The sequence below is a fragment of the Physeter macrocephalus genome, chromosome 16 (assembly GCF_002837175.3).
Source record: "Physeter macrocephalus isolate SW-GA chromosome 16, ASM283717v5, whole genome shotgun sequence".
Taxonomy (NCBI): Eukaryota; Metazoa; Chordata; class Mammalia; order Artiodactyla; family Physeteridae; genus Physeter; species Physeter macrocephalus.
Window position 1 is genome coordinate 8,004,918 of NC_041229.1, and position 14,022 is coordinate 8,018,939.

Here is a 14,022-nt window from a genome sequence, read left to right on the forward strand (position 1 = left end):
AGGTTCAGCGGCCATGGCTCACGGGCCCAGCCGCTCCGCGGCATGTGGGGTCTTCCCGGACTGGGGCACGAACCCGCGTCCCCCGCATCGGCAGGCGGACTCTCAACCACTGCGCCACCAGGGAAGCCCCCCAAAAGTTAATTCTTTAAACAACAAAATAGAAGAGAGACCAGAGAGGAATCACTGCCTTTGAGAAGACAACAGGGCACTTAGAGAATAAGCTGTTAGGGCTAAAAGGGAGGAGGTGAGCTCATACAGTCCAGCAATTCCCAAACATTATTGCAAGCCTGGGACCTGAATCATCTGGGAGCTTTTCAAACAATCGGACCGATTTCTGGTTGGCCACGGGAGACTACGTTTGTTACCTTCTCAGTGTCCAGCATCCCACTAATGTGACTATAAAGTGATTAAGATATGAACTCACAAAACGTGCAGAATAAGAGAAGAGAAACGGGTGAATGAGATATTTCAATATATTTTTGCAAGATGGAAAAGCGTGATAACCAAGAAGGTGGATGAAGCTACAATATGAGCGCTACAGAGGGAAGTGCTGAAGCAAAGGCAGCGGTTCCCTCAGAACCACTGGGAGGTCTAGGATGTGAAAGACCAGAGGCCTGGTGGGGGTGGGGTGAGGGCTGTGAGAAGACATGAGGAGAATCTGTATCAGCAGGCTGCGTCGCTCGACCATCTGCTCTCCCACACCCTTCACCTGGAAAAAGAGGGCACTAGGGCTGGTATCCCAAGGCTGCGGCCCTTTCATTCCAGAAAGAAAACTTATACAAATTGTCCAAGGGAAGGAAACATGGGCTGTTCTGCAGAACACACTGGATTTTGAAGACTTAGTATGAAAAGAAAGAATGCAAAATATCTCGTTAACAATTTTTAGTTTGACAACATTGTTAAGATGCTATTTTTGATGTCACGTTAAATAAAATATTTTATAACATGCATTTCACCTGTTTCTTTTTTAATGTGGCTATTAGAAAAATTTTAAATTACACATGTGGCTTACATTATATTTCTATTGGACAGCGCTGTGATTTAATGTATTTTAAGCAAAAGAAAGGAAAACTGAACAATGGAGGGATGACCAACCAACATGAATACTGTAATTTTACTTAATATTCTTTTCAGTAGAAAGCCCTTTTTGACTACTGAATCTTCCCTGGACTTCCGCATCTTTTATTCACTGTTACATTTAAACATACCAACTTATTGGTAGGGGATGGCAAGAAGAGAGTCTTGCTTGATCTTGGGCCCACATTTTTTTTAAATAGGAAGGCTGGGGCTTCCCTGGTGGTGCAGTGGTTGAGAGTCCGCCTGCCAGTGCAGGGGACACGGGTTCGTGCCCCGGTCCGGGAGGATCCCACGTGCCGCGGAGCGGCTGGGCCCGTGAGCCATGGCCGCTGAGCCTGCGCGTCCGGAGCCTGTGCTCCACAGCGGGAGAGGCCACAACAGTGAGAGGCGCGCGTACTGCAAAAAAATAAATAAATTAAATAAATAAATAAATAAATAAATAGGAAGGCTGGGTGAAAATATATACAAGGAGCATCTGGACCCCACCCTTCTTTGGCAGCTAAGCTTGTACAAGCGGAAGAGCCTCAGCAGAAGGTGAGGGTAAAGCAGACAGCTGAATAAGGGATCAAGTGAAAATACGTATACTGAACGGTGGACCCCTCCCAGCCCATCCACCAGAGCATCCTGCTCTGCTCCCAGGATGCCAGCCACGGAGTGTCCCAGGAAGGAGATTACATAGAGACATTACATGCTCCTAAAGACCTCCAGGTGACAAGCATCCTAAAGTGAAGCTTCCAAGTTACAAGCCCCAACCGTGCACACAGAGCTGTCGATAAATAAGCTTTCTAGTTCCTCAGCTTGGGTTATGAAAGGCTAGTGCAGGGTCACCAGATGTGAGGAGGAAAGATCCACCACAAAGACAGACTGTAGCCAACAAACACAAAAGGAAACTTAGATCACTCAGAGACAGGGCTGAGAACAGAAAAACATTTTAATGCTATAATTAATATCCTCAAAGAGATAACTGTAGATATCACATATCTTTCTTGTGTTATGGATGTTTTGCATCCATAAGACAAGAAAAGGAAGCTATGGAAAAGAAACAGAGGACAATGCCGGTATGATCCAGACAGGACAGAAAAAGGCTAACCGACTGTGTTATTTTAGTGACGGATGGAATGACACATACAACTGGGTTAAAGAGGTAAATAATGGAAACAGAGCAGACTGCACCAAATGAAGGGATGAATTCGGGACCAGGCCCGGCGGAGAAGGTATGTGGAAAGCATATATGGAAACTGAATCGCACAAGTTCAGGATGAGACAAGCAATACTTCTAAATTAAGTTTTTTGCCTCCTCCAAACACACCAGCGCTCAGCTGAATGTTTTCCCACACCATGCAAAGGGACACGTGTGACTGTATCTTTCCCTTGCCATCCCTATGAAACTGTGTAAAGTTACATTTCCTGGTTCAGAGGCTGCAAGTAAAGTGTCCTGCGGGTGAACAAGGCGGGAACTTTTGATAACAGACGTCTTTCCTCTCTCAGTGTAGAGTGGAGTGTCTCAGATCTTACCAGAGACCATGCTTCTACAGTATATCCAGTGAGATTTCAAATCAGGGCAACACAAAATACACGCCCCTCCCCCCACCAATCTCTTAGGTACTTGGTTTTGAAAAAATGGAGTCTCAAAACATCTTTTTGGCTTCTATGAAGTTTTTATACAACACAGAAAATATACAACAAAAGACTGGTGACATTGTATCCAAATACAAACTAGCCTTTGTTCAACTCCCTGCATGAGCAGCAGACAGTGCAAATGTATATTCTGGCATATTCCGTTCAGTCTATAAATTCCTTATCAAAGAACATGAAAAGATCTCACCAGCTAAATGTCCTGCATCCTTTGTACACAATACTTCTAAAAACACATACAATTTGCTTACCTATGATATTGAGCTTTTCATTACCAAAGTTTTGGGTCACTTTGTTATTTCAAACTTGCAGAAGCCTTACTAAGATTTCTAACTGCAGAAATGGACGAAGAGCTACCTCAGACGTGTGCCTACAAGATGCCTGCCATTGCAGCTGGCCAGTGAAAAGATTTAAAATGTTGGCCTATTTTCAAAGTTTGAGACAAAAAGAATGTCCAACTCCAACTTGGAAATACATCAAGAATGAGAATGGAGAAAAAAATTATAGTAAAATAGAAATAACACACTGTTTCTCCATAACTGTCTGATGACTTGTGAAGAGGCCTTGTACTGACTGCACCTGAGCTGTCTGGTGTTCTGTAAAGGTTGCAAAAAAGACTTGTAGCAAAAAATGACTCATTTTTCCTTTTTTTAGGAATAAAACTGCTGCAGAAGTCAAAAAATGTCACCAGAAAAGGACAGCCAAGTTGAGGACTTTCTAATTTCTTTACTAAATTTGTAAAGAATCCATCTTTCAGTTTGACAAGTTTAAGTCACCTCTGTGCTTTATAATCATTTTCCCTGAGGAGAAGAGGTTTCACTTACGATGACATCTAATAGACTTCAGAATGTTTGAAAATGATGGACATTTTAGACATGGATAACCTAAACGATGGATTTATAGATGCAAAGGATCTGAATGACAAACAGTTGGTCCACCGAAACAAGCCTGCAGATACAGTGGAAGAACATTTTGAAGGAGCTAGAAATTGATTCTTGCAAGGCTAAAAACCACTGTTGCTAGTAGGTAAACTCCTAAGTATTCTATGCTTGAACACTTTTGTTCAGAGGATATCACACTGGACTGATACCAAGAATCAGTGTGGGAAAAAAAAAAAGAATCAGTGTGGGCTACTACTATATATAAAATAGATAACTAATAAGGACCTACTGTATAGCACAGGGAACTCAAATCAATACAATACTCTGTAATGACATATATCAAAAAAGAATCTAAAGAAGACTGGATATATGTATACCTATAACAGATTCACTTTGCTGTACAGCAGAAAACACAACACTGTAAATCAACTAAACTCCAAAAAAAAAAAAAGAATCAGTGTGGGCTTAATAAGGGCAGAGCCGCAAGTCAAAATGAATTTTAGATTTGACTGTATTCTGTTTTACTGCCACATACAAGAAAAGAGGGCTGCAGGGAGTTCAGAGGATACTGGAAAAGAGAGAGTCAAAACATCTTACCACACTGTGAGACAGAAAAAAAAGTGTCATTATTGTTTCTGTCATTAAATACAGGTACAGTAAGTCCCCTACATACGAACCTTCAAGTTGTGAACCTTCAAAGATGCGGATGTGTGTTCACATGTCCAATCACGTAAGTTAGTGCATGTGTCTGGTGTACGTTGTCACATGCATGCATCCTCTACAAGTGGTTGTGCTTTTGTGTACTTTACTGTGCCATACTGTATAGAGTACAGTAGTACAGTATCTTTATTTGAAGCAAGAGGATGACTTCACTGAACTCCTTGCTGTGTAACACGAGGAGCTTACTAATGAAGACCTGATGGAATTGGAGGCCCAGAGAAAGGACGAAGAGAGACAAGAGGAAGAAGAAGTAACTGAAGAACTGAAGAGATTCACGACTCAGGAAATGGCAAGGGGATGTTCTTTATTTGAGGAGGCACTGTTAGTTTTTGACGCACAGGACCCGAAGGCAGAATGGTACATGAAGGTTGCAGCAGCCGTTCAGAACGCAATCCAGTGCTACTGTGTCATCTATGATGAGAAAAAAGGAGCTACTATCCAGACGTCACTGGATCGTTTTTCAAGAGGGTAGATAGAATTGAATCCAGCAAGGAACCAGAACCTGTGCCATCACCGTCAGGTGTGAGTGCAGTTGTAGCTTGTCCTCCGTCTCCTATTGCTGACGGTCCTTCAGCTCTACCATCTCCTACCCCTTCTCCCTCCTCCAGCCAGTTAACTCTTCTTGCCTGTGCACTCGATGCCAGCCCCTGGACGCCAGCTGTTGTGCTGTACTACTGTACTTTTCAAGGTGCTGTACTTGAAAAGTAAGATTAAAAATATTTTATTTTTTGTGTGTTTTTTATGTATTATTTGTGTGAAAAGCGTTATGAACCTATTACAGTACAGCGCTCTACAGCCGATTGTGCCAGTTGGGTACCTAGGCTAACTTTGTTGGACTTACGAGCAAACTGGACTTAAGGAACATGCCCTCGGGACGGAACTCACTTGTATGTGGGGACTTACTGTAATATGTTTAATTAGTTCTATCGTATTTACTTTCTCCTCATAAATAGTTCTATAATTATGTATCTTAAGTATATACAACAGGGAATTCCAGGGAGGTCCAGTGGTCAGGACTCAGTGCTCTCACTGCTCAGGGCCTGGGTTTGATTCCTGGTTGGGGAACTAAGATCCTACAAGCTGTGTGGGGTGGCCAAAAAAAAAGAAAAAAAAAAAAAAAAAAAAGAATATACAACAGCACAGCCTCCAAAATTTAAGCAGCCAGTCATGTTTAAAAATATTAAATTGCTATATCAGAGATGAAACATTATTGTATTTTTCTCATACATATTATTTAATTAGTCCTCCTATGAATTACTACTAATTGCCAGTTTAGTTCTACAGTTGTTTTGTTTAAATAGTAGCACTAATGTAACAGAGAAGTACAGAATAATACATAATTTCAAATATACATATATTTTCCATATTTTTATGTTAAAGTAATACCACATGTACAATTATTTCTTCTGTATTATAGTTTTATATATATATATATGAGATATATGTGTGTGTATGTATGTACATATATATTTGCCTGCTATGACTGTATCCCGGGTTGTCTTCCTAAAAAGTTGGTCACCGCAGGGAAAGAAGTAACATAAGAAATTTCCCCAGATCTGGCAGGCACAAGTTTTGGGAATGAAAAGAGTATACCATGTCTCTAGTACAATGAAGAAAAAAAAGATCTGAACCAAAGCACATCATTGAGAAGTTTCAGTACATAATGGAGAAGAAGATTCCAAAACCTTCTAGCAAGGAAAAAACAGATCACAGACAAAAGTCTGAGGATCAGGATGACATTAAACTTTCTAACAGCAACACTGGAAACAGAGTATTAATTATAGTAAAAAACCCACTATTTTTCTGTTTTCAACACTGTCTCCAAATTTACAGGGAGAAAGCTTTTCAAGACAGGATTCCACATCCTGGGAAACTCAACACAAAGATCAAATTTACAGGTACAGTAAAAACTTTTTCAGACAAGCAGGGGCTAGAAAATGAACTTCCTACACATCCTTTTGCAGGAAGCCATTAGCAGATACATTCCAGCATATTCAGTAAACCAACAGTAAACCAAGAAAAAGGACCCACAAGACAGGAGATTTGAAACTGTTAATGAGGACAGGGGAAACCTGTAATGTGGCTGTGACCACAGGACTGGAGTGCAACTAGTCCAGGCTGAAACTGGAGACAGTGAGTATGGGAGATCTTCCAGAAAAAAAGAAACTGATGGAATTTTAAGATGTATTTGACTATCTGGAGATATCATTGACATATGACACGTATGATGAAACAGGTAGAGAAAAATTAAAGACCACTACACAGTGACAGTAACCAAATGAAGGAAAATAGGCTACTCTAGGGGGAGAAGCACAAGAAAAACATAATTATAATAATTCAATACTCAGCAGTGAACGCTATTTGTGTTGTGATAATGATATCAATACCAGCTGTGAATGTAACCAACAACATTGTATATAATGAATATACAACGAGAAATAGCAATGTGAGGTTATTTAAAGATATGAAAGTTAATGTCAAAACGGACAGTATTCTCTAGGGGTTGGGGTAGGGGATTACTGGTTATCATTACAAGTCTTTCAATATTATACTTGAATTTAACACAGTGTATAAATACTTTATTTAAAAATGAGCGATGTGGACTCTTAAAGCCCACTCCCAGAAATTCTGATTTAGTAAGGTTCAGGTTAGGCCTGATAATCTCAAATTTTAAGCCCCTTGGTGATCCTGGGAGAGAGGCCTAGGAAATCGACAGGATTTATTTAACAACTTACAGGCAAAGTCAGGACTAGATACGAGGCTCCTGATCCCAGGCTACTGTGTCCTCACAATAGCGCTATCAGGTTTTAATGAATCTCTTTAGAATTTTGCTCAAATATAAGATTACTGGCAAAATTTGGTGCAGACCCACTGTATACGGATTCCATCTGTAAGCCTGCAGCACAAGAGTAAAGCAATCAGGCAAGATTACAAGATGAAGAAGCTGGGAAATTACAGCAGGCTGAAGGCCCATTGAGCTGGTGAAAATAATGAAAACACAACTTGTTTTAAAGGCGAAAGAAGTGGGGAATAAGAAGCAAAGACAATTAGGAGCAGTAGACAAATGAAATTCCTCCTCTGGACAGAAGATCCAGGAAGAAAAGGCTGGATGTGAAGGTTACCTTTGAATACGAATGCTTTGGTCTGAGAATCCTTGCGTGTCGATCATCACATCTGCTTCATCCAGGACAAACACACGAATCTTTGTCAAATCAATTAATCTTCGCTTGAAACACCAATCTAGGACAGTCCCAGGAGTGCCAATTATAATCTGTTTGGTGACATGAGTGTCTCTGGGAACTAGGGAGCAAAGGAAAAGGGTTTAAAGGCTTCCTTCAGATGCAGAAGTCTCTAACCATCCACAATTCCCCATTTCGTAATGGTTTTCCAAGTGCCAATCTGAGGGTCTTTGTGGTTTTTGATTTTAGAGTTTTAGGATAAATTCCCAAGTTTCTAGGCTTACAGTAATGATAATAGTCGTGCATATCTGATTCTGCCCCACGGTCATTTAAAAAGCCACCCTGCAGCATTCCCATTGTCCTACAAAAACACTGGCACAGCAGTGAAAGGCCTACAAATCTTCCCCAAATGGAAAACAACCAAAATGTCTATCAACAGGTTACATGAAATAAATGACAGAATATTATACAGCTAGTCAAAAGAATGAGGTGGGGCTATACATACTGACATGAAAAGATGTTTAAAACGCGTAAGTTTTTGAACAGTATGAAAAAAAATGCTCCCATTTTTGTAAGCACTCAAAAACAAAACAAAAAAACACACAAAGATTTGTTAACAAAACCATAGTTGTCTTTGGAAATAGGTATTTGAAAGAACAACTGTCACTTTTACCTTTGAATTTTCTGTGTTTTAAAGTTTTTTTTTTTCACTTTATGCATGTAATACTTCAATGAAAAAGTGAAACAGTAAAAGCTGTTCTGCACAAAACAACTGAGCCTCACAGAAAAGAACAGGCAAAAGCATCCTCTTCTGGGCTGTGGGAATGATGCAGCTAACATTTACTGGGTCCTTATTATGTGCCAGGGGTGTGCACAGTGCTTTATCTGTATCATTTTATTTAATTCCAGTAACAACTCTATGATATAGGTGCCATTATATCCACCCATTTTAGAGGCAAGAAAGCAGAGAAGGCATATACCATGACTGTGTTAGTGGTGCAGTAGGGATTTAAAATATCAGCCAGGGCTGGCTTGCTGGTACGTACTTCGATTCCCTCGAATGGCGTACATCACTTGAACATCCACACAGAATTTCCCCATCCGTTCGACCACACGGCCAGTTTGCAGAGCCAGTTCATAAGTAGGAGCCAAGCACAGGCACTGAGAGAGGGAGAGAGAGAGAAGGGGGGAAGGAGAAAGGTTCATGACACCATCATGCAATTCTGAAATACAATTAAAATTTGTGGAGGGAGAGGCACAGAAGTGAAACTGGAGATTTTGGCCGAACAGAATATTTTTACTTGAATACGACTTAGCAGCTGATAGATCTAGGGTGAATGCTGAGTATGGAAGGGGAGAAGGGGCTGAAGGATGAAGAAGCAGCTTCCTTTTATATATTTCTCTCTGAAAGGTCATGAAGAAACACAGGTTATGGGTCACGCTGTTTTGGTAGGGGAAAAATGGGATGTAGGGGGGCTGGGAATCAAGAAGAGAAGGGATGCAAGACTAATTACAGCTTGAGTGTGGTCCCCATCACCTTTTCCCTGATATTAAAAGTCTGCCTATTTCCAGAGCACTCCCTGCTTGGTCCAATCCATCTTACACATCTCTGGCAGAATGTTCCCTGAAACTCTTTCATTTGTTACTTCCATCCCCCCTATAAATGGTGGCTGTTGATGAATGAAGATGTCGATGGAAGAAACTGGTGATATTTAACGCATTTTTGAACTTCAATTAAGGATCTGAGATAGAGAGAGGGAAACACAGCTAAAGTGATAAAACCAGTTTCCACACACATTTCTCAACATGTGTTCAAGTACGGCTTCTCCTAAAGGATTTTTACTCATGATATCAAACCCCAGATATAAATTTCCCTGAACTTATCTAAAGAAAGCACAGGATTTCCTTTGCCTGCCACTAGTCACCCCCATCCCTGTCCACAGGTTATCTTGCTGAGCAGGTTGTAAACTTCCTGAGGGAATCCTTGCTGCCCCATAGCTTTGAGCGCATCCAACACTTGGGCTCCCAGTTTGTCAATCAATTCGATGAACACAGGTTGGAGAAAGAGGGAAAGAGCACCAGATACTTTCCACGTATTGACACTAGGTTGGGAGAAGGGCAAGCGCAGTTCCAGCCCCTGCTCAGTCGCTCTCTGACAGCTGTGACCGCACGTGTGACCTTTCCCTCTCCAAGCCTCTGTTTCCTTCTCCACTAAATGAGTAGGAGGGACTGGGTGACCTACAGCTATATAGCTATCACTACTGAATGCTCACTTTATGTTGAGCACGGTGCTAAAAATGTACATTAATTCACTCAATCTGCATGACAATCCTATGAGGCAGGTATTCATTCATTCATTCATTCAATGTTTAAGGAATGGTTTCTACAAGCCAAGCACTGTGATTGAAGTTAGGGTTCAAGGGTGAACAGAACAACTGTGATCCATACCTTTGTAAGTGTTATCTTCACTGACAAGAAAACGTACTCCAAAAGATTTACTACCTCGCCTAAGACTTTCAGCTGGTAAGTAGAGAGGCTGGAATTGGAGCCAGTCAAACTATAAAGCCTGTGCTTTCAATCACTGCCCCATACTGCTGCCCAATACTCTGATTTTATGAAAGAACGTCTATTCTAAATATCATCACGTCATTGCAGCAATATTGCCTATTACTAAAATATCTTTGGCACAGCAAGCATTCACATCTCTCTCCCAGCCTTTCCTTACCTGTGGAAACAATTCCAAGGCATTAACTCTGCTTAGCATTGCCAAGACAAAAGCAGCTGTCTTTCCTGTTCCAGACTGACTCTGGGCTATGAGGTTCTGAGGTCTGTAGAAAAGAGGATATGCTGGACATAAACTGAATATAAGTGACTAAAAATAACCAGTTGGAATACCACTACCCTAGAAACTCACGGATGTGCCAGCATCATAGGGAGAGCCATCTCTTGAATTTTGGATGGTCTATTAAATCCCATTGCATAGATCCCTTTTAGTAACTCTTCTTTTCTGTCAAAAAAAAAAAAAGCAAATACTTAAAGTCTGTGATGCGTCAGAAGCCTCAGAAATACAAACTTGAAAGGTGCATTTCTAAATTAGGCCACTTTGCAACTGAGTATAAAAAGTAATATTTGGAAATATACAAGTTAAACCTCAACTCTCAAACATATACAATCATGTCTGCACAGTTGGAGCACTAAAGTAATAAGTTATGTCATAAGCCCAGGCCAAGGATAGTAGTAAGGGCCTAATGTTGAACTTTCTCTTGAACCAAGGAAAAAAAGGAAAAACTCATCTGATAGAAGTGCATCAATTTTCCAGTAGAGTTTTATTTTCCACACAAGCAGAAAACTAAGTGAGATTTATTGTTTATTTCTTTTTAGTCAATGACAAACTTTAATGTTTCAATGGCAATTTTCAGAGAAAACAAAATTCCATTTAGGTGATTCTTAGATCAATTCTCTCTAGGAGCAGAAGATGCAATATTAGCTCATTCTTCTGAGCCAGTATTTTTAAATGCATCTTTCCTGGGGTCTCAGGATAGATGTTAGAAAGAGGACAAAGTGAAGTAGGCTGGAATACTTCCACTACAATGACATGCACATTTTGGACACGCTTAGTTGGTAGATTAATTGGTAGATTACTGGCAGCCAACCTTTAATCATAAGTAAGCTTCTCCCCAACTAGAAAGCAGGCATTGGGATTTTGGATTTCCCCACTTATGTAAGTCTGTATCAGTAACTCGACCTATTCAAATCATTTGCTTAATGCCAGTTGATAACTCCCTAGGAAATGCAAACCTATTTGGGAAAGTTATTCATTTAAATACCATCTGAGACAAAAAAAATAATTAAAAAGGTAAAAGCTTGTAACTTATCTAAAGGGGTATTTGGGTCATCAAAATTCCTGTTATCTGTATTCTGGTATGGAGAGTAGCAATATGACTGTGTCTAGCTTAGCTATCCCCCTTAGCACAGCAAGGTTAAAATATTTTACCATCAAAAATGTTCTCAAGTCGTTGGACAATTCAGATATCCTAGTGTTCCTCTTTGAGCTATATTTTAATTGCATGCAAGATGTCCACATCTCATTTGAATATTGACCATTAGAACACGAAGGAGATCCTGATGATTATTATTAGCAGATTAGTTTGTTCTGTGCTATGCTCTCTGGAATTTTCCTACACTTAAAGTAAAAATACTCACAGCCGCAGCTCTTCAAATGTTTTCACTGAGTAGAGTGGAGAGCTGGGATCCTTTTGTAAGACTTCAACTTGGTGACTGGATTCTACTAAGGACTGCCGGATTAACTTGTTCAAGAGTGAATTAGCTGCCAATTCCACTAGAAAAACAAGGATAAAACGGGATATTGCAGGGGGAAAGTCAAGCCTCCTGAATGACATCTAACAAGTTGCCTCCTTCCATTCAGGGGTTGTATATCAAGCAACTGTTCCTACTCTCATTTTTCTTCCCAAAGAAGGTTCTAAAGAGAATGACACAGCACTGAGAATTCCTTTTTGTTTCCACGAGGATCCAGTTTCTTATGCTCTGTTGCTATACCAACCTCTAACCTCAACCAAGCCTACATCTATTGCCAGCAGACCTAATTTTTCCTTGCTAGCTGAAAATTCGTAACCCATTCCTGCATATTCTATTTCAATTTCCTCTAAAGAAATAATCCTGACTCCTAAGTTAATATTTCTTCTGACATTCACTATTTATAAAGAAAACAGAAGCAAAGATGGTTCTTTTCCAATTAAGATGGTATTATTCACCCACGTTGTGAAAGTCATGATTAAAGGAAACAGAATGCCAGTAAATACATGCAAATGAATTTATTTCCTACCTCTATCTTCTTCACCATCTTCTTCGGTGTTATTAAGAGAACCATCTAAAAGGATGGAAGAGACACAACTGTAAAGATAAATGCCAAGCAGAAACGTCCAGTGTATCATCCCAGTTTCTCCTGTCGACTCTACAGTGCGTACAAAGAAAGGGTCAAGCAGTGAAGGAGTGGGTAAAAAGACTGGAAAGGTAGTGGAAGGTATTGAATGTTAAATTAAGGGATCCAAAGTTGCCAGGGACATGAGGAAAGCAATGCTTTTTAAATGAACTGAGCTCAATCTTCTTTAACAACACTCACCTACGTTTGTGACGGTAGTACTCTTAATACCTGGAAGGTTCTTCCGGGGATGGATGACGTTTGAAAACTATTGAAAGATACAAATTTCAATCAATACTGGGAAGCAAGGCATCAAGCAGCCCAGTGCCACCCCCTAACACGGGCTGGAAGGGAGGCAGGGAAGGCCACGCCAATACTGTTTCCTTTGCGATATTATGTATTAACGGATTCCTTTGAGAAGCAGGTCTCCTGTATGAATTACCCTAAAATCGGAGGAGACTTTCTACTGCCCCTGTATATGAAGTTCCTCTTTATAAGCCTCTAGTCTAAATGTGACAGTCCTCGGGGGGTCACAGCACGAGCAAGGGATAGCAGATAGGAAAGCGCGTTGGTAGATAAGATGGAGGGTAGCTGAGGCTTAATGATCAAATTGGGACAGTAGAAAACTCAGGGTCTACTTGGGGCTCCCAGCTGCTTTCCCTCCCGCAGGTGTCTTCATTTTGCCTTTTCAAACCAAAGGTCTTGTTTCTCTCGGGGTCTCCTTTCCCGTGGCCCTCTTCCAAATCCTTGTCACACCTTCCCTCCACCATCTGACACCCGGCTCCAAACCCTAGCGGAGCTCTCCCTTCCCCTCCCCAGCACATTTCCCTCCGGGAGTGCTGTGCTAGCCCCTGCCCCCTTGCCCTCCCCGGCTCGGTGGCAGTTACGTGGCCGTTCAGCTGCTCGCTCTCCGAAGCCCCTGCGTCGCCTCCCCAAAGTAACGACGCCATAGCTGCGATCGCTACTTCCGCTCCCAGCACGTGCGGCGGCCACAGGCGCGAGGTAGTGCCCGGCCTCACCCAGCGACCAATGGGCTTTCTGGGGGGGCCGACCAGCCGCCGCGCGCAGGCGCCCGAACTCCGAGGTTGTGGGAGGAGTCGGGGGAGGAGGGCGGGGTCCGCGCAGGAGGGAGCGAGCTGTAGTGGTCTGCCAGTGCCCCAGCCAGCGCCAGGCGTTGGAAACCCGGCCGGGGCGCTATCGTGGTGAACGTTCGCCCGCGGCTGACCTTTGCTGAGCCAACAGCAGCGTGGGACTCTAAGCGGCAGCAATCTCCGTACTGATTCGAGAGTCCTACCTCTCCTACCCCACCACCCTCTCCCCAGACTATTCTCCTGGTGGTGAGGCAGGACCTCTCCACCCCGCTTCAAGCTCTCGTGCCCGCGTCCCCCCGAAATTTCCGCTTCTAGTTGCAAGATGTCAGAAAGGCTAGTGAATGGCATAGGAAAGTGGAGAGTCAGAATTGGTGAGTTTCATCTGACAAATGAATTCGAATGCGAAAGATGCAGAGAGGAAGTAAAGTTGTTCAAGCTCTAACTACCGTCCCTGTTACTAGATATCTGTGATGTTTCCACATACTGGCTTATTTTCATTT

The 14,022-nt window shown here is 41.8% G+C and overlaps 1 protein-coding gene across 1 annotated transcript in view; it reads right to left on the reverse strand.

Annotated features, from left to right (window-relative positions):
• DDX25 (DEAD-box helicase 25) overlaps positions 1-13,429 on the reverse strand; it is a 22,421-nt gene extending 8,992 nt beyond the window's left edge. Inside the window, exons 1-8 of the mRNA XM_007118079.3 lie at positions 13,319-13,429; positions 12,633-12,699; positions 12,336-12,380; positions 11,696-11,831; positions 10,407-10,499; positions 10,218-10,320; positions 8,539-8,653; positions 7,436-7,613 (exon numbers count right to left, since the gene is read on the reverse strand). Coding sequence (XP_007118141.1) covers positions 7,436-7,613; positions 8,539-8,653; positions 10,218-10,320; positions 10,407-10,499; positions 11,696-11,831; positions 12,336-12,380; positions 12,633-12,699; positions 13,319-13,381 — 800 coding nt within the window. The 5' untranslated portion in view covers positions 13,382-13,429. The remainder of the gene's footprint in view (positions 1-7,435; positions 7,614-8,538; positions 8,654-10,217; positions 10,321-10,406; positions 10,500-11,695; positions 11,832-12,335; positions 12,381-12,632; positions 12,700-13,318) is intronic.
• Positions 13,430-14,022: the final 593 nt, after the last annotated feature.